Here is a 20,789-nt window from a genome sequence, read left to right as displayed (position 1 = left end):
CCCTGGCCTGTGGAACTGTGCTGACCTCTCTGTTTTCCATGTCTAGGTGTGGAGATGCACTTAGAGGGCCCCGATAAGGAGAAGCCTGTCATGCTACTGAATCATTTCACTTCAAGTTCTGCCAGACCCACAGCCCAGGTTCTCCCTGTGCTGAATGAGGCCGGCTCCAATCCATCAGGCCACCACCCCCTGCCTCCACAGATAATGACCACAGCCTCACACATTGCACCCATTCGAATGCTGAATTCTGTGCACAAATCGGAAAGGGGAGGCACAGACATGAAACTCCTCTCATCTTCTATGCACTCACTGCTGTCTCTAGAAGAAAGGAATAAAGTCTCTGGACCAAGAAGCAGCATCAAAGTGGACAAGAGCTTTGGCAATGCCATGATGGATGTGTTACCCACGTCTGCCCCACATCAGCCCATGCAAGTCCTCTCTGGACTTGCTGAGAGCAGCTCGGTGTCACCCACCGTCTCCTTTGGTCCCCGCGCCAAAGTTGTCCATGCATCCACGCTGGACAGGGTGATCAAGCCAGCCCAGCAGCCAGCGCTGGTGGTGGAGACGAGCACTGCTGCTGTGGGGACATCCAGCACGGTCTTCCACGTGGCCCGGCCACCAATCAAACTTCTGGTGTCTTCGTCTGTCCCTGCGGATTCTGCTATTTCTGGGCAGACTTCCTGTTCTAACAACGTGCAGATCAGTGTGCCCCCTGCAATAATAAACCCTCGGACTGCTCTGTACACAGCCAACACCAAAGCTGCCTTCTCTGCGATGAGCAGTGTGCCCGTGGGCCCCCTGCAGGGCAGCTTCTGTGCAAACAGCAACACTGCCTCCTCCAGTAGCCACCCTTCTCCTTCCTTCCCAAACATGGCCACTGTGCCCAGCTGCCCGGCCCCCAGCTCCAGCCCTGCGCTCTCCTCGGTCCCTGAAAGCAGTTTCTACAGCAGCAGTGGCAGTGGCGGTGGCAGCAGCTCCCCTGGGAACATTCCTGCCTCTGCTCAGAACCACCACCACCACCACCACCATCAGCAGCCGCCAGCACCCCAGCAGCCCTCACCCGGCCCGCCACCCGGCTGTGTCGTGTGCACGTCGTGTGGATGCAGCGGGAGCTGTGGCTCTGGTGGCCTGACTGTCAGCTATGCCAACTACTTCCAGCACCCGTTCTCGGGGCCGTCTGTCTTTCCTTTCCCCTTCCTGCCCTTCAGCCCCGTGTGCGGCAGCAGCTACGTGGGCACTCAGCAGTATGGCAGCAGCGCCTTCCCAGTCGTGCACTCGCCATATGGCGGCAGCGTGCCCGCCGAGCCCGTGCTGGGCGGCCAGTCCACGTTTGCCGTCCCGCCCATGCAGAGCTTCATGGCAGGAGCGGCTGGTGTGTACCAGGCCCAGGGCTTGGTGGGCAGTAGCAACGGTTCCAGTCACAAAAAGAGTGGCAATCTCTCGTGTTACAACTGTGGGGCCACCGGTCACCGTGCTCAGGACTGCAAGCAGCCGTCCATGGACTTCAATCGGCAAGGTAAAGGCGGGCTGTGGCCGACGAGACTCCGGAGGCAGACCGGCTACACTGGCTAGCAGTGCAGCTCTGCCCAGAGGAGAGGTGCAGGCAGAAGTTTGCTGTTTATGAAAGTAATAGTAAACTTTCTTCTTTTTAAAGCAAAAAGTAGTTTTTCAAATGCTCTTTGAAAAAGCATGAAATTCTTAGTAGGCTGTGAAGCCCCCCCAGAAGGAGGGTTACTTTGGTTCTAAGAATGTCTTCATGATTTCAGCCTGCTCCTCATTCTAGAACGTGACGAACTCGTGGTGGAGAGGGGCTGTCTGGCCCGCGGCTCCTTGGTCTGTTACTTCTTGCCGTGACTGGGGAGCAAGTGTGGGTGATTTAATGCCACCCCCCCAACCTTTAATGGAAAGCCTAGGGCATAGCACGAGTTCAGATGCTACAGATGGAACTCAGTGTCCCCACTCCTGTTCTCCTCCCTCCAGAGTGGCCATGGCTTTTGGTGTGTAGGGGGGTGCATGTTGTCATCCTTAGTGCGCTACCATCTTCCTTCCCTCTTCCGTTCCTTTCTTCCACCTGCTCTTTTTTGTCTCCTTTAGTCAAATTCAAGTGTATATCTCATGTACTCATTACAGCGGGTTTGTTCTTGCTGACGGTTTTGGAAAGATGATTAAACTGGGCATTGGGAAAATTGGACCCAGCTCTGTGACTATTTACTGTGCAGCCTTGAAAAGTCACTTGATCTCTGTAGAATCGAGGGTTGCTCTGTGATTCCCAGACCTTCCTCTGCCTCTTAGTCCTAGAGAGCTTTAAAGACAACTTGGACTCAGAAGGTCTTGCGACAGGTGGGGGCAGCTGTGAGCTGTGGCCACTCTTGTTGCTAGAGATGGTGCTGTGTCTATTGAAGCAGCGAGCCCAGAGCCGGTGGCTCCTGACCCAGGGAAGTGTGCACACACTGGAGAGCCCACCAGTGTGTGCTGTCGGAGTCCCAGAAAAAATGCCCCTTAAGAGTAAAGGAATGGCTTGGTAACTCTTTAGTCATTTCACCTCGTCTGATTTTATAAACTAGTAAAATAGTCTCCAGTTACGGGGGTGGTAAGGGGGATGGCAGTGGTTAGAACAGGTCTAGATTTCTAGCACCCAAATCTTGACCAGTGACTCTGGAAATAACTTTGGACAAATCGGTTGTTTGTGGTAATTCTACAGTGATTCAAATTTGACCTTTCTTTTTCCCTTTCTCTAGGTACTTTTAGGTTGAAATATGCCCCTCCAGCAGAAAGTCTGGACTCCACAGATTGATATTTTTCTCTGGCAACAGAACACTATTAAGCCATGGAGACATAAGGAAAATTAAATACAAAACTGAGAAGTCTAGTTGCTGTTGAGCTTAATATTTTTAATCCAAAGGTGCTTTACTTTACTAGACTGGATAGGAAACATAGCATAGGAATGCATCAAACTCAAGTTTTATTGCCAAAATTCTAGATTGGAGCTTGATGTCAGGACTTGCCTAGTGGGTATCTTCAGAGCGGGTGAAATTGGCCACCTCCACTCTTGGTTGCAATGCAGAGACCTCCCGTCTCCGGAAGAGCATTGCCGTAATTGGTCCTTCTAGGCTCACATGTAATTCCAGGGCAGCTACGCGAGATCGGAATCGAGAACTGAAGGTTGGAGTTCTCCAAGTGGAGTTCCACCAGTCGGACTCTTGACACCCCTGGGTGAGGGAAAATGTCACCTTTGTTTTGTTTTGTTTTGTTCTGTTTTGTTCCTGAAGTGGTTAGGCACTAATTTCTGGGCTTTTTAAGGATTGCACTACAGAAGAATGTAAACCGATGTCAGTCTCTGCAGCTCTGGGAGACAAAACTCCTAGAGACCAGTCATTGCAAAACACTCAGAGAATCCATTTTTAAAGAGTTGGCACCAGCAGGCTACATGACTTCGTACACAACAGAGATTTTAGTATTTACTTCCCTCCCATAAAACACTTGTAGCAGTTTCAGGTTTTTAATTTTTTTTCCTGCAAATAAATTTAAACTACATTATATAGAAATAGTTACTTGCAACAACTTAATTTCTAAGGGTCCAAGTCCCAGAGAATCCCTAGTTGTCAAAACATTGAGAACCTCTTCCTTCCCAGCCCTTCCATATCTTTGAGTCTTGCCATCTTGCACAGCGAAGGAACTCTTGCAGAGACATGGTAACAGCACTGCTTTTGTGAGTTGGTTCTGATGGATGCTACCCATCCTTAGTGAAGTTTGCAAGTTTTTTTTTTTTTTTAATTTCACACAGACTTCCCAAGGACCCCAAGGCTTAACTGCTAAGATTCACACTTGAGACACACGTTACAACAACAATACAGTCCTGTAATTTATGAGCAAAAATTTTGAACTTTTCTCTTGTCAGCGTCTTTTGTATTAGGCTGTGTATTAATAGTTCCTTTAAAAATTACCTGTAAAACTACGGTAGAAAATGGTAAGACTCTGAAAGAGACCACAGTACAGAGCTAACAAGATCTGCAGAAGTCTGGTTTTATCAAGGTGGGAAATAAAGTCCTCAGCACATAGCTCTGTTTCACCCCATTGGAATGAGAGAGCTTTCTGGTATGAAATTTAGGGACTTAGATCCTTAAGGCTAAAGGGAATTTTCTGCTCAAGTAATGTTATTTTAAATGCTAAAGCTTCAGTATTAAAACATTGATTGGTAAGGCTTTGCCCAGAACTTTTCCAGTTGAATAGTTATTTAAAAAAAAAATCACATTCAGATCATTCTTAAAATGGGACAATCAGCCTCAGGCAAAATTGGTGTAAATCAAAAAAAATACCCTAGAATTTGAGGCATTATGATATATAAGGTTTCAAATTTTGAGATCAGTTTCCTGGCTTTATGGAAACTAGAGAGTTGTTGTTTTTTTTTTTTTCTTATGACAAGGTTTTTAGTTTTAGAGTTTTATTTTAGTAGAGTTTTATTTCTATGCAATGCAGATTCGACAGACCTCTGTAGTCTTCTCTCTCTTCCTGGTACACAGTATTACATACAGTTGAGCAATGGTGATGCTTACAACGGCATTTTTGGGGAATGTTACATTGATCTCAAATTATAAACACTACAAAAATGTCAAAATAGTGAGAACTGACATAACTTTGCCTTAAAGAGTACTAGACTGGAACTTGTCATACTATGTTAAAGGAAGACTTAGAGTGTTCATTGATGTTTACGATTTTAATATTTCCGAAGGCCGTTTACAGTGGCCTGGATATGTGCTGAAAGCCAAACTTTTAAATTTTTTGGTTTTTTTAAACAAAGAAATATTTTAAATAAATCCTATTTCAACACAGTGAACTCGTTAAAAGCTGTCTCATAAGAAAATATCATATTTAGGTTTTTTGTTTTATTGGTCATTATCGAGGAATGAAAGTGTCTGTTGTTACCCTTCTAATTATTTTGATAAATATTAGAGGTTAGCATTAAATACAGCAGAAAATTAAAACAAACTTCGATTTGAAGTATAACATTCACATTGAGGTAAATAAGTTCAGACATTGTGTAGCTGTGTTCCAGTTTTCAAAGGTCTTAGAAAAATTCCCAGTTTCTTTGAAAGTGCAAGTGTGGTATGACATCACCAGTGAAGTCACTCCAAGTTGAGAATTGTAAAACGTAAATATGAGATACACAGGACACAACGTGCCAATCTGTGAGATCTCTTCCCAAGTGAATTGTATACATGGACTTGGGAATATTTGCTAGCAGTATTATCTCTGATGAATTTCTCTCCAAAAGCAACCAAAGTCAGTAAGGCTAAAAAGCATTTTGCATTTCCTCAGAAGATGTCATTAGTTAGAAACGCAAATCAGACTGACCCTCTCAACTAATCATTTTCCTGAAGTTATAGGCTGTTTCCAAATGCTGTGGCAACCAGGTAGGTGTGGCCTCAGCCACTTTGCTCTGTGTAGTCTGTCATATTAAAGTTTCCAACCCCATTTTTTATTTCCAAGAATGGGGAAAGTAGAATGTACAGATTGAAGTAGAATACAGTGTTGGGATAAACAACTATTTAATCTTTTTTTTTTTTTTTAAAGCAAAACACTTGATTTTCTACCTTATTTTCTAAATTTTATTTTATGGTAATTAATACTGAAAATTGGCAAGTGTTTAAACATTCAAACTCCTAATTGCTGAAGAGCACTGAGGAAATGGGAGCTAGCACTACTAATAAAAAGAAATTTATTTTTTTGAAAGCAGATATGTAATTGGTATTTAAAAAAAAAAAAACCAGCATCATCTATAATCTCTCAAAGATTACAGGAGTCAGCTTGTTAATATAGTAGTTAGTAGGTTGAGTATTTTAATACACTATTTAGAATTCTATAGGTCCTTTATCACAAGAAGTCAACATAGTTAGTTTACACTACACATTATGTATGGAGGCGCAGTAGCAGTGGTAGTAACTTTGCCTAATGTCACACAGCTATAATGTGTTTCCTGTTTGAACACAGGCTGACCGAGGCTTGCACTCGTCGTCCACTCACTCCAGTGTTTCTAGTGAGCACTTGCCAAATGGGAATTGGGTTGCACCCTCCTCACTCCCTATCATTTTGTCACTCTTCCTGCTTCTGTGGTGGTTTATCTGATGCCTTGCTAATTTTACATAATGATAACTAATGGTGTTATAAGAGTCTTAAGGGTTGTAAGGGAAACAGTGTCTCTGCTCAGCTCGACCACCAGTCTCAGAAGATGGGTCTGTAGAACTCGATGCTGTCGCCCATCCTTTCCAAAGTGCAGGTGACTCCCAAAGAATGAGTCAGGTGACATGTAAAGACATGGGTTCTGAAGAGGTTTGATTATTTATTGAAAAGTCCCAAGGTTCTGCAAGTGAGTATCTCTAATCAACATTCGCAAAATTACTGTGTTGGTTGAGGCCAAAGGTCAATGTTACTACACTGTTAATGGAGGGAGGGGAGCATCTGTCCTCAGTCCCGGGTATCGTAACAAGCCCCTCACATGCGTCAGTTCTTACACGCACAAAGACAAAGGCTTTGGTACTGAAACTGAAGACCTCGTATACTCAAGAATCTTCACAGCTTCTATTGGACATATTTTCTTTTTAGGAATGAAGGAAAATTCTCCCATTTTTGAGCCATTCTTTTATGTCAATTCTACAAAAATGCATGTAACTTTATAAATATTTTTAAAAGATATAGTTTTGTAAATATTTAATATTCTGCTAATTTGATTTTGAATTGTAAATGTCAAGTATTCTGTTTTTGGGGTTTTTATGTTTTATTATACTTTGTTAAAAAGGAAAAATTGTACATTTTTAGAATGTTTTTATGAGTAAATTTAATGTACGGAAAATAAAAATTAAAAAAAAAAAAGCCATTTCATTTTGTTAGGTCATCTCAAAATATGAAACACACATCTTTTCAAACAAACCACAATTTTTAGTATAAACTAAGAAGTCATTCCTGTCTTCTTCCCAGCTTTACAGAAGGGATACTTGCTCCTTAATTTCCTATCAAGTGTCCCAGATTTTTAAAAAATGTCCTTGGTATTAACAGAAATGTGAATTCTTGATTTGGGGTTTAAAGATATTCCAGCGGTAGGTTCCATTAACAATCAAGGCTGGTGTCAGTAGATCTAAGCATCTTGAATGTTTCCAAATGGGCAGTGAATGTGGCATGCATGTGTCATGGCATCTAAAGCTCCATCCTCTTTAAGATTTGGGAGAGCAGCAATATAATGAGCATGGCTAGGACTGCATTGTTGTCCTAAGCAGTGCCAGGCAGCAGAGGGAGATTCCTGGTACCTTTTCCCCATAGAGATCCCCAAGACCTTTGGGTCTTTTCAGGCCTGTGGTTACCTAGAGGAAAAAGAATGCATACAACAATGGTTCTAGGTATGGTCAGGGCTCTTGTCAGGGAAATGACATCAGGAGACACAGCTGGCCCCTCCTGGTACCCACTAGCAGTCCCTGAGAAGGCGGGCTTTACTGTTTGATTACTTCCAGGACTTTTGGGATGTCTTGAAGGAACCATAGAAGCCAGACCCCTGAAGATGGAAGACAAGTGCACATCTGTGACAAACTCAGGAACGCGCAGAGCATTACTTCATTTTGCTCCCTGTATTCTTAAAAAACATTTCAGTTTCTACATCAATTTGAGTTGAGTCCAGAGTTTTACAAATGAATAGCATCACTAGGCTGGGGCTTGTACTATATCTTCACCTTCTGGAGCTCTGTACAGTCATTTGAAGTACTGCAAGCCATGTGATGCCTTCTTGACCACACAACACACACTCTCAATTCCTTTCTTTTACTTTGTTGTTCATTTAAAGCAGGTTTTCAAGTATTTATGCCCACAAAACACCTAGGTCTCACATCCATTCCCCTCATACTTCCTGGCATGTCTAAGTTTTCAAGAGATATAGTTTTGTAAGAACAAGACCAGGTGGCCCAACCTTAACCAAGATGAGGAAGGGGCCCATGTCAAGACAGCCCTTTAAAGGTACCAGGTGTCCCTCCATCCAGCTACTCCCCACCCCTCCCCCCCCACTCCCGCACTGTGAAACCAGCTTGAACATTCCTTGTTGGGAGCAATAGTTTCTTGGCTTTGGCGAGTACAGACAAGTATGTGGGATTGCAAGTCTCAACTACTGATCAATTAAATTGAGCTTTGATGACGGTTTTTAGTTGTGCCTTTATTCACCTTAAAAATGTACTTGTTTTAAAGATCCTATAAACAGAGTGACCACCCACTAATGTGGGATATAAGTTACCCCTCTCAGCATGGTATTTTTTTTTAAAAAGCAGAATTTCTTATAGGAATTTTATCACACAGTAGTTACAAGAATGTCATATATGACGTATACAATCTAAACAAGACAGGCTGATTAAGAATACATAATGTAAAAATATACATATTAAAAGTTAGCCATGTGGACAGATGCATGCAGCGGGAGGAGTAGGTAGGTGATGGGAGGTTGGTAGTCGAGGGCCCATAACGCAGTAATATTGCCTTATTGCTCCATTACAGTAAATAACTTCCACTATCTGATACAGGTATTCCACACATCTAAATATACAAGGGCAAATCACGACGTCATCTAAAGTGGTTTGTGATCTTTCTGTGATGCTTCCATGAAAATATAGTGAACCTCATGCTGGTAGTAAGAAGCATTGGTTATTTATTCTAGTTGGACTTGGAAAATATTTAACTTTTGACATTAGTATCTGTCAAGAGAATGTCTCCTTTTACTATGTTTTCTTCACAACTGACATGCACCTATAGTGGGGAGATTTTGATGGTGGTTTGACCTAATAGTGATAACTGAAATACTCTTAAAAATATAACTTTTTAATAACATATTAGCCACACAACATAAAACATGGGTCATCTACAGCTTTAAGCCAAAAGGAAGAGGAAATGCATCTGAATTTTAATGCTTTTTAGTTTCAGGATTCTGTAGTTTCTACCACTGTCCTAAAGAATGAAACTGATACAACTGCTTATTTACCAAAGCAGGCACTAGTCTGAGCTCTTAGATAGAGAATATCTAAAACAAGAAATGTCACTCTTTTTTTCTCTGGGCATTTTAAGAAACTAGACCAAAATTATAAATTATTCAAGGTTCCTCTTGAACAGTGGTGTTTTTCTGTGTGTTACTATCTAGAGGACAAACCAGATAAGAACTCCCTAACACTGTAAGAGCATTGATTTGGGTTATACGTATTAGGAATCAGGAACCTTGAACAGCAGTTCAGAGTTTTCTTATACACTCCCATTTACCCTGCTTTTTGCCAACTATTATTATGGCAAATGCTTTTGGAAGGGAGCTATGCTTGACAACTTATGCTTAAAGATCCTCTAAAGGAGATTTCTCTAGTTGCGTAGAAATCCTTCTGTAAAAAGTTGGCAGGTTCTGTGAACCTAGAGAAAAAACTTAACATCTCTGAATGCTCAAATTGCAAGTTCCTATTGTGAAAAGAGCATTAAAATAACTTGAAGGTCTATTTTACTGGTAACTTAGAATGCAAAGTATTTTATTTTTAAACTTCTAAATTTGAAAACAAGACAGCCTAGGTTAAATAATATAGTTTTCCAAAGCTGAATGTGCTCATTTGGAGCTTTTCTGTTTGAAGTACAAAAAAACAAAAGAAAACAAAAAAACTTCCTAAATCTCCTAGGCAGGAACACTACTGTTTTGATGATCTGTGATTAGATGAACTGATCAATCTCAGTTGGTAACATCCCTTTTTTCCCCTTTGGTAAGGGTTTAAAAAATTCTAGAACAGATGCATTTTTCTAGTCTTACACCGACAATTTCATTCCAAATGTCTCCTGAGAGGCATATACCATATACAGGAATCCATCTTCATCCTTCTCACTTTCATACACTTCCGAAATTGGCGTGGACACGCTCACCATGCTGTGTCCATTCACTAACAGGAAGAAGGCTTGATTAGCGTTGAGCTGTAGGCGCCTTCTATTGAAAGAAAACATGAAGAAATATTGATACATCAGTAAGTAGGGGGCATGTGTAAAAATCTCCCACCGTAATCAATTTAAAAGTATAAAGATTTTGTAAATACTGCTTCTGGCAAAATAAAGTGTCTACTGATGACTAATATTTCTTCTCACAAAGCATAGGACATTTTCTATGATTATATTCATGATCAATATTAACGATAATCCTTGATAGATTATTCTTACTACCTTCCTGAAGTCATTTTTAAACTAGTATGCTGTCTGAAGAACCATTAGTGTCTAATGTGAGAAAAACAGTTCAGAACATAATTTACAAACTAAGATCTAGGTTGATACAATTTATTACCATTCTACCAAGCCTACATTTTTTTTTTTTTAAATTACCTGCCACCCCACTTCCACCACCCCTGATCTATGGACGTTGCTGTCTCCCCTTAAGAACTGGATCTCTGAAGGTGGGTGTCTCCTCCCATGAGTGCTTGGGGCACACCTGGGCCCTGGTGCACCTGGGGCATGGGTCGTGGCTCCACAAGGGCTTAAACCCAGGACTTTCTGCTTGTACAGCAGACGTGCTAACCATTACTCTAAGGAAATACCCACCTACATTTTTTTTTTCTAATTTTGCCATGCCAAACTTGTAACTTCTGATTAATGAACAAATCTACACTAGATGCTGTGATGAATCAGAATGAACATGAAATCCAGCAATTAAATATAAAACTCAGAAATGAAACATCCTATAGTTTTATTAAGCTTGCACAGATTTTAATCACAACTAAAGATTTATCTATAAGTCTGAAGAAGAATGACAGGTTAACCAAAGTGAGGGAAAAAAAGTGACAATACCTAATTATCTTGATGAGTTCACTCATGTTGACGTGATCAGGTACAAGGAACTTGGTTTTATCCAGGACAGGAAGCTGCTTCTCACCCTTGTATCGTTCTATTATCACCTAGAAAAGCAGCCAGAAAAGTGATTTTAAAATAGCCACTAACAATGAAAAATAGTTAAAATGCTTCCTATGCTGTAACTGGCACATGCCAAATGGGGTTTAAAATAGCACATTTGTTAGTTTCCTCATTCCTCTGCTGTAAAGAATGATCATTTATTAGCTTAGACTCTACCCTTACAAAATATGGTACAGAAAAGACAAAGTGGCTGCCACCAGGGAGATAAGCAGGGTGGCGAAAGAAACTTTGCTATGTATTTTGTTATTTGGAACCATGAAAATATACTAATCAGAAAAAGATCCCAAGCCTTACAAGAGGAGAGGTTGGGTAGCAGCTTAAAATGCAAAGATATGAATCTCTATCATTTTTAATACCACCATTTCCTGTGACATGGCAGGAGCCTTAATAAAAGTGTAAGATCTCAATTATGGTAATGGATGATTTTTTTACACTAGAGACATGTTCCTCTATTTGACATGGAAAAAAATTTTAAGTAAATATTTGACAATTAGAGACAATGATTAGCTAGTTCTGAAGACAAATCTAATACAGAAAGACGAAGGTTCATTTCGATAAAACATTTTTGCTGTTTCTTTAGAGTTTTAAAGTTAAATACCTTGAACTATACAGAGAACAAAAATAGTTCCACATTATGAACTGAAATAAATCCATCGGCTCCTTGCCATGCTTCCTTTCTGTAGACAAAAATGTTTTTTTTAGTTCTAAGCTGCTATAAAAGCTCTAACTACAGACTGGTGATTGCTTTTGAGCCTCATTATCATCTACTTACTGAGTACCACAGACATCCTTCTCCATGTACAGCAAGAAGTTGTACCATCACAAGAAGCTGAGGAAATCTTTACAAGGCCTACATGTGTAAGGCCAAATAAAGCTGTCATCACCTTTCTGGTTAAAACGGAGAGCTTAACCATGGGGTATGTTCAGAACATTACATCCACAAGAAGTATCAGTGGGTAGACTACACTTGCCAGGGTTTAAGTGGTAGCAGAAATCAGAGGCAACACAGAAATCTTAGATTCTTGGCCCAGGAAGAGGCAGAAGTAGAAAAAGAGAAGAAAAAAATCAAGACCCTAGAATCCTTCCATTAAAGGAATACAAGCAGCCTGGAAAATGTTGACCATGGATACTTTCTGCTCTCAGTAGCTGAGTCTGTTCTGCTTTGCAAAGAGCTGTTCTAGCTGCTCCTACTTACTATGTGGTAGTGATCCCGATGAAAAGACAATCACCTATAAATAACTGATTTACTTTTCAGTTCTTACTTTATTTTTCCTTTAACTTCTAATTTGGAAGAGAAGATGTACAAGTAATGGGATAGGGTATTTGGCTAGATCTGAAAAGTGACTTCTGAAATGTTTTCACTTAGACGGAAGGGCTATGGAAAGGAGCACAGAAGAAAAAGCCACCATTGGAGAAGAGACTGGAGTGCCAGGGAGCTGCCTGTGCCTTGTCCGTCAATTCATATATCCATCCATCGGTCCTATTCTTGACATGTGAGTGCCTGTGGGAGTCTGCTTCTCAAATTGTTCATGGTGTCACAAGCACATATTTGGAAGTATAAATGTATGATTTCTGCAAATAAATCCCTGAAGCTACTAGCAGAAAAAGATGACTTTTAACATACACAGATATTCACATTTCAAATGGAAGCTGTGGAGCAAATCTTGGCAGACTGTCAGGCTGGCTATTTTTTCCCAATGATTAGTACCCACTAGCAAAAAGACAGCAGGTACTCAAAAGTGAAAAAACAAAACAAAACAAAAAAACTTTAAAATGAAGGAAATTTCCCAGAACACTCACGTCCAAGCCATATACTGATCCCAAGTGTGACACAGATTATGAAATTTCAAACCAGTCCAAGGAAAACAGGGAATATCTTTTACTGTAGAATTCTACAGTTGTGAAACTGCTGAGCAGACCCATCTTATTGTTTTCTGTACACCTTACAGCCCAACCCCATAGATCTTTTATCTTCTTTCCCCTCACTGGTATGAGATGACCAGTCAGAAAGCCAAACATGACAGCTTCTACAGAATTTAGCAGTGGAGTTTCTTTATAAGTGGTCTATAGAATTTGTAGGAGGTAACAACCATGTACCCAGAATTATGCAAATCTTTCCAGCAACCACATGAGATGGATGGGGTTGGGTTCTCTTTTCATTTCACTTTACAGATGAGAATGTGGCAACTCTTCTCAGAATTTTAGTAACTAGCCCAAGATCATTCAGTAACCTTGAACCAAGGGCCTAACGTGGCCTCTATTTAACCCAAAAGTTCCTTTTGACCATTTCTCAAGACCTAGTTAGTGACTCAGCAGAAACCTATTTAAGGTCCACCACCAAAAGATTTAGGGCAAAGGATGCTGTTGGCTGGGTATAGCAATAAACATCTGAGGCCCTTACACATGATAAGAAAAAGAGTAGTGTTTTTCCTTCATCTCTTGTGAAGAAAACAAATATAAGAGATTTCTCTGGGGCATCAAAAGTCAGGCAGACCGGAATGTGTAGTCATGTTTAAATCCCAAGAACTACTAATTTTCCCACAGCAGTAGTCTCTGCTTTCTTTAGAAGACAGTAAATATTTCCTTCCATTGATTAACTACTAAAAGTTGTAGTCCCTCTATCCCTGTGCCCCCAAATACATTTGATTTGTAAGGTAACATTAAGGCAGCAAACTCAGACTTAGGCAGCCACAAAATATAATCAAGAAACTCTATTAAGATGTCTCAACTTGCTGGGAGTCAGGAGGCCTGGCCCTTCTCCCCGAAGCTCTGCACCCCTACAGGTACACCGTGCCACACCTTGCCAAGGAAAAAGATGTCTCAATTCCACGTCATGAAACTGACACAATTTCATGTGAAAATGAATTTCTAGGAATCGCATGTCTAAGGATTCCTACAGCAGTGTTGTATTAAAGTTGTACTTAAGCCGTGCTCCCTTCTTTGTACATATATTAACCACTGAAACATAGGTACCTGAGACTACCTACCGGGATTTTGGTTGGATGCTGCTCTCGGATAAGTCGGACATCTTCTACTCTTTGTTCTGCAATTAAAGGAAGAGGTGTAGGCATTATTAAGGGACCAAATGCAGCTTCTTTCTTGCATTTTTGCTGGTGACTTCCATATCTGAATTCATCTATCCTTAGCTATGGCAGTGCAAAGCAGCAAACACATATTTTCTAGAACTGAGAGAAATCAAGCACTAACACTTCATGTCTGGCAAAGGTTAGTATGTAAGGTCAAAGGCAATTACATGGAAACTAACATTCAATTACATGGTTCTATGAAGTGGTATGACATAAAACCAGGGATACAGAATTCCTAGTTGTAAGGGTTTGGGACCCCAAGTTCACAGTCATATGTAATCCTCAGATTAACTGCATGGAATTACCAATCTCCTCCAAGGACCCCTACCGCCCATAAATTTTTTGTGAATTTTTCACAATTTAAGTTGGTATACAAATCCATTATAAACCACAGGTCCTTTGAAGCAATTTTATTACTTCCAGCTTTTTAATGATATAATGCTTAAAAGAAACTGCCTAAGAAAAAGGAACATGGAAAAAAAGAATGCTTTATTTGAGTTTTAAGTAGTTTTGCTCAGGTGCCCAAAATAAAAGTTTAAAGCACAAAGTCTACTGTTGAATACTTTTTTTGAGAATGTCTCTATGCTCCTCCTTAATATAATCACTTATTTATACTTTTAACAACTGTACTAGAGTCTCTGGGGAATATAGGAGAAAACCAAGCCAAGTCCAAATTCAATAAAGTGACAATATAATTAGAGCAACATGTCATATATAAAGTAATATGTGAAACTATAATTAAGATGGCATTAATTAAAACCTTCCAACAAAAAATTAACAAAATCCCCTTGATTTACTATGGTAGGATTCATTCTCATGGTGTTTGCAAATAAACTTCCTAAGAAAGTGCTTATTATACTGGTAGCTCCAGAAAAAAGATGCTATGACCTATATAAATATGAATTTATTTTATCATTACCAATTTAGTTTGGACTTAAAAAAACATTTAGTATTCATCATAAAAAGTAGTAAAATACTTCCCATATTAAAATATGAACATATAAGTTCTATTTCTATTTTCCCACCCAATATTTCTAAATCAGCTTCTAAGATAAATTACTAAATATAAACAAATTTGTTATAAAGACTGTCAATTCATGCATTTCTAACAGTGTATATTCCTATTCAATGCATAAGGAGAAAGATAAATTGCGCTCTTGTAAATAATAAATTTAACTTAGCAGTTTTCATCTATGATACTGTGATTTATAACAAGAAATATATATTTGGCCCTGGCACAGAGATCCCCAAAACCTTGGAATTTTCTAAGTGATATGAGTGATACAGATGTGTTATTTATAACAAGCCCCTTTTAATCACACCTGAGTTAACATTGAGTGACTGTGAGACAGCCTCTAAGAGTGGGGTTGCCAGGGGAACCAAGGACCATTAGAGGGCTGGAACTTTTAGCCCCACCTCAACCACCATGGGGAGGAAGAGGGGAAGAGGGGAGGAGGGGAGGAGGGCTGGAGGGGTGGACAATTACTCCAATGGCCAATGCTTTAATCAGTCATGCCTATGTAATGGAGCTTTCATAAATACCCAAAAAGACAAGGTTTGGAGAGCTTCCAAGTGGCACACACTAATCATGGGGACAGAAGCTCCTGTGCTCGGGACTCTTCAGGACTTCACCCTATGTATTTCTTCATAGGCCTGTTCATTTATATTCTTTAATATACCTTGTTATAATTCAGTAACTTAGTAGGTAAACGGTTTTTCTGAGTTCTGTGAGTCATTTTAGCACCTTAATCAAACATGAGGGGTTTGTGAGAACCTCTGATTTATAGCCAGTTGGTCAGAAGCACAGGTAACAACCTGCACATGAAATCAGAGGTTGAAGGGTTAGTGCAGTTTTGTGGGACTGAGTCCTTAACCTGTTGGATCTGAGGCTATCTATCACCAGGTAGATAGTATCAGAATTGAGTTAAATTGTAGGACAACCAGACAAATCGCTTGATGTGTGGAAAACCCACATGTCTGATGTCAGAGGGTGAGCAGTGTTTAGTAGAGTACTGAGTAGAGGAGACATACAGAAGGAAGATATTTTCCTGTACATCATCTTTTGAACCCTTCTCTATTTCTGAGCGTGCTGATTCTTCTTCATTGCTCTAAGACCTGTCCCTATGACTGTCCTACCTCAGAAAAAGTGCTCTACCATCTAGGCTTAGCTCTCTACAACAAAAACCTCCATTTAGTCAGGGCGGATTATTTCAGAGGCTAAGGGAAATACAATTTAATTCACTCTAGCGAATTAATGATAATTTTTTAATGTACTGTGGAATATGTTCTATATTTAAAAGCTTACCCTAATAAATCTAAAAGATAAGTGGGAACATTTAAGCAGAAGAGAGATTTCTTTTTATACATGTTAACATTTATTTTGGTTAATGAAAAGGGAAAAAAACGAAATAGGCTCTAAATATGAGGCTTCCAAGTCAAACTACACTGTCAAAAGTTTTATCTTGATTTATCTCCAAAATATGGCCCTAAAACACCCATTTATCCTTTTTATTAAGGATAAATGACTTCCTTAAAATGAAAAGAGTAGCACCACGTCCCATAGGAATGTCTTTAGTGTCTTGGCCAGATGCGATGAAAATCAGTGGTGAGCCTGAGGTAACTGAGTAAATATGGTATATGCTGATGCCTCATTCTTTTTGAGTAGACAGTTATTTTAAGAGGCCAATAGTACATTTGATAGGCGCACACCACCAACAACACAGATCAAAGGCATATAAAAAGAGCAATTTTTAACTCAATTATTTTCTTAATGCTGTAATTATCTGTTTATCATTTGTCTTCCTCAACAGACTGCCTTTGGCAGTCAGGGACCCAGCTTTAGTCATCTCTATATTCTCCCAGGGGTCAGGCTTGTATATAGAAGATGATTAGTAAAAAAATGAAAGCTGTAAAATGGAAATACTGATCCAAATGCATATCAAAATATACTTATCCAGATTTCTTTTCTCCTGTCTCTAAGAATCCTTTAAGCTTTACAAACAGATAAAAATAGAGGACAGGAGTCTTAAGTGTCTTAGTTTACCAACATATCATTTGCAAAGTTGCTCTGAGATTCCCTGGGGCATTTAGAGTAAAACTTCACTTACATACATTTTCCAGGATTTATTTCACTGAGTGAAACAGAAGCATATTTTTCCCAATCTACCTACAAATCATAAATATAATATCCAATCCATCAGTGAGTGATGACCTGCTAAGTTCATGGGATGCTACCTAGATTTTGGTATAAATCTCACCAGTCTACCTATTAGAGTAGTTGGAGCTATTTATTCTAGACCAATATATGAACTTCCTCGAGACATGCAAACCCTTTCCTTATTAATGGAGAACCTTAAGACATATGTTTACCATTGAATCTCAGCAGAACAGTGTCTAGGAATTGGATCTGTTATTAAATAAATTGGGCAACCTAAGAAGAAAATGGAGTGAACGTTTGAGAAAACTGAATCTAAAATTGATCAATACAACTTTTGAAGTTCGTTATATTTTTTAAAAGATCTGCAAGGATACACAATGCCTTCTGACTTAGAGTGTTGATTTACTTCATGTAGTGGAAATGACAGCTACCTTCCAGAGAATGGAAGAATTCAAGTCAGAAGGTTAAAAGTACAAGTCCAGACTCTGCCACTAGGTGGACCATAATCTTCACCTCTCTGGGCCCCACCCAGTTTCTTTGGCTACAAAAGGAAGGGATTGTTTTGGGTGTGCCCTAAGATCCATTTATTTCAACTCTCAGTCCTTATAGAAGATATCAGCAGAGCTATATTCAATTTAACCTAAATTTACTCACTTGGAAAGAAGGCCTGCTCAAGCTAACTGGGGCTGGTCCTAGGTTCTTTAAAGAGGTTTGTGACAGAGACTTGATTTTCCTCTTTTACTGTGCTACAAATCTCTAAAATTTGTCAGTGCTATTATGATAAACAGGAGCAAGAAAAGGCAGTAGCCATTAAAAGATAACTGATAGTTTTCTACAAAATTTCTATTAAAGAGATCTGTAAAAGGAGGGGGGAGTTAAGAGGAAATCCCAGATACAATATATATGATATATATAAGATTTAGTGTATCTTACATATATCTTATATATATGTCTTATAAGATTATAAGATATATGTAAGATACACTATATATATATCTTATAAGACATATGTAAGATACACTTATATATATATATATATGATACACTAAAAGGGGGAGGAAAATGGGCATTCCTGCTTGTTCATCTCCAGGGCCACAGGATCCAGGTGAATTCCTTCTAATTCATTAGAACATATTTTTCCGGAATAACTTAAAAATACTTTAAGCAGAGGAAAGTAACTATAGTTTTAGTCAAGAGAAAATGGGCATCTTTCCCACACAAATGTCCCCAGTTAACTTTCAAATGCCAGTGAGAACAGAAGCCAGATACAGCAAATCTGCTTCAAATGCTGCCCTCAGGGTTGCATAAAAGCTAAACAATATTAAGAGTTCACTAAGGTCACTAAAGAGAAAATTTCTAACAAAAAGACATGTCTAAATCTTGTTAACCAATAAACTGCCTCAAGAGGCTGAAAAGATAAGCTGCTCAGCAGGCCAATGTGAATTTCATTCACTGAACCTTCTCAGGCAAAGAAATCAAATACTTGTCAATGATGATATCTAAAAAACCATATCCACGCTCAAATGAATGCTCACCTCTTTTTAGACTCCAGGAAACTAGACAAAAGTATCACTGCTTAAGATTGTAAAGATTAACACGGGAAAAACTGCGCTGGAGGGAACCTGCGCACATCTCTACTCTACCTGTACTCCTAGAGAGGGTATAAACAAGTCCTGCAAATAGACATCCACGGAGGCCACATCGTTATTGCAGAATTTTCTTGCTTAAGAACACTAATCACTTCCTTCTCATCATTTTTGTGGAGGAGTAAATATTATGATAATGCTACTTTCAGTTTCAGCCAAATGCTAGCAAACCTAAGTTGGGTTTTTAGTCTAAGTGGGAGAGAAATGATTTAGTGCCAGTGTAACAGTAAGATGTACTGGCCAGCCAAGAGGAAAAGCCACCCACCCGAGCTCTCCTGCTACCAGCAGGATCAAGACGTTCCATTCAAGCCCAGTCTACATCAACTGGTGCAGAAACTGTGTGGATTCAGAGGCTCACCAGTGTTAACTCCTCTCAATTAAGGCACCGACGTTTTTAAGTGCGATAAGAAGACTTACCTGGAGATGATTCATTTGCATCCTAGAGCGACCACTTCAAAGGACCTGTCACAGGCCAGCGTCTGGGCCAGCCTCCCCATGAGTCCGACACTTCTTAACATGGGTTTGTGCTTTTTGGAGGAACTCTCCCCCGCCCCGGGCTGACTAGGGGCCAAAAGTGATTCAGCACCTCCGCACGAGCGAACGCGCCCTCGCGGGACCAGGTGTGAGCACCCCAGGCCCCGCTCTCAGCTCCCGCTGTCCTCGGCCCTCCCCGGAAACCCTGGGCCTGTCAGTCGCCACCTCAGTCCTCAGTCCCACGGTCCCTTGGCCCAGTCCCCGGCCCCTCACCTTCAGCCCTCGGCCCCGCGACCCCTCAGCCTGGGCAGTCGCCTGGGCCCTGCGGCCTTGGCCCCTCAGCCCTCCGGGGCCCGGTCCCTAAGCCCCCGGGCCTTCAGCCCTCCCAGACCCGGCCCCTCAGCCCCAAGCCTTCAGCCCTCAACTCTCCCAGGCCCGGCCCCTTGGCTCCCGAGTGCCTACCCCTCCCAGGGCCGGCCCCTCGGCCCTGAGCCTTCGGCCCTCAACTCTCCCGGGCCCGGTCCCCCAGCCCTCAGCCGCGCGGTCCCTCATCCTCGCTGCCCCTCAAACTTCAGCCAGGCCTGGCGCCTGGGCCCCGTCAACTCGGCCCCTCAGTCCTTCTGGGCCCGGCCACCCCGGCGTCAGCCCTGGCCCGCCCGCGCCACCCACCGAAGGTGCGGCGCTGCTTGAAGGTCTTCTCCGACGGCATGGCGCGGAAGACGGGGAAGGGGCGGCGAGGCAGAGGGTCCCGGCTGCTACAGGCGGCGGCCGCGACAGTGAGTCCAACACCGGCGACAGCGACTTCCCTTGTGTCTCTTCAGCCCACAGCCGCGTCAAGTGATCAGCGCACCGCCCCAGGAGGCGGGGCCAAGGGCGAGCCTGCGCCGCCGCCATGGCGTGCGTGGCGGAAGCGAGACCACACGCAGCGCCGGAGGCGGAGTTTGATGGGGGACGCGTGCGCAGTGGGGAGAGCACCGTGCGCATGTGCGAACCCCAGGGTCCCTGTCGCGTGGTGCTGTCTGTCCCTTGTGAGCCAGCTGCTCTTGTGTTTTCCAGTAGTCTGTGTTGGTGCCTTGTCATTTTTCTTTCTGAAAATGAAGTAGTTTTGTGTGCCTATCTCACGAAAGTCACCTCTCTAGAAGCTGCTGGTTTTTCCTCAGGTGTAAGCTTTTTGTTTGTTTTCGTTAGCTTCAGATGAAACATATTGAGGTTTTTGTTGTTTTGTTTGTTTGTTTTTTGTTTTTGTTTTAATTTAGGAATCTCTACTGCTAACTTTTGTCACATGCTGTCCGAATAGGAAAAGGACTTCAACTGTATTATTTCAGGTTATGTTTAATATAATGTATCCTTGGAGAGAGTACGGATAATTGTTTTTGTCTTAAGGCTTTCATATTGGGTGAATTCCACTTTTGACATGATTCTACGGCCATTAGGTGACTTCTGGATGGCTCCTTGAGCGTTTATGGCTTATGCATGTGACTG

General features: G+C 41.2%; 2 protein-coding genes across 2 annotated transcripts in view; one reads left to right on the top strand and one right to left on the bottom strand.

Annotated features, from left to right (window-relative positions):
• ZCCHC14 (zinc finger CCHC-type containing 14) overlaps nt 1–5,774 on the top strand; it is a 60,510-nt gene extending 54,736 nt beyond the window's left edge. The window contains exons 12-13 of the mRNA XM_016129444.2: nt 47–1,516; nt 2,739–5,774. Coding sequence (XP_015984930.2) covers nt 47–1,516; nt 2,739–2,794 — 1,526 coding nt within the window. The 3' untranslated portion in view covers nt 2,795–5,774. The remainder of the gene's footprint in view (nt 1–46; nt 1,517–2,738) is intronic.
• Nucleotides 5,775–8,167: 2,393 nt separating this feature from the next.
• Nucleotides 8,168–20,140, bottom strand: MAP1LC3B (microtubule associated protein 1 light chain 3 beta). The gene is made up of 4 exons (XM_016129445.2): nt 19,977–20,140; nt 13,932–13,987; nt 10,822–10,928; nt 8,168–9,973 (listed from the first exon to the last, which is right to left on the bottom strand). Exons 1-4 carry the CDS (start codon nt 20,014–20,016, stop codon nt 9,799–9,801), a joined length of 378 nt encoding a protein of 125 aa, XP_015984931.1. The 5' UTR covers nt 20,017–20,140; the 3' UTR covers nt 8,168–9,798.
• Nucleotides 20,141–20,789: the final 649 nt, after the last annotated feature.

This window comes from Rousettus aegyptiacus, unplaced genomic scaffold (assembly GCF_014176215.1).
Source record: "Rousettus aegyptiacus isolate mRouAeg1 unplaced genomic scaffold, mRouAeg1.p scaffold_m13_p_14, whole genome shotgun sequence".
In the NCBI taxonomy this organism is placed as follows: domain Eukaryota; kingdom Metazoa; phylum Chordata; class Mammalia; order Chiroptera; family Pteropodidae; genus Rousettus; species Rousettus aegyptiacus.
Note: the sequence above shows the minus strand (reverse complement) of the source record. Positions and strands in the feature narration are given on the sequence as shown.

What these genes read in the sequence shown, in the direction of transcription:
- MAP1LC3B (XM_016129445.2), bottom strand. Translation starts at nt 20,016, where the DNA reads ATGCCGTCGGAGAAGACCTTCAAGCAGCGCCGCACCTTCG. An exon ending in CAAGCAGCGCCGCACCTTCG is followed by an intron (nt 13,988 to 19,976) that starts GTGGGTGGCGCG and finishes CTTTAATTGCAG; the next exon opens with AACAAAGAGTAGAAGATGTC. An exon ending in GAACTCATCAAGATAATTAG is followed by an intron (nt 9,974 to 10,821) that starts GTATTGTCACTT and finishes TTCTTTCAATAG; the next exon opens with AAGGCGCCTACAGCTCAACG.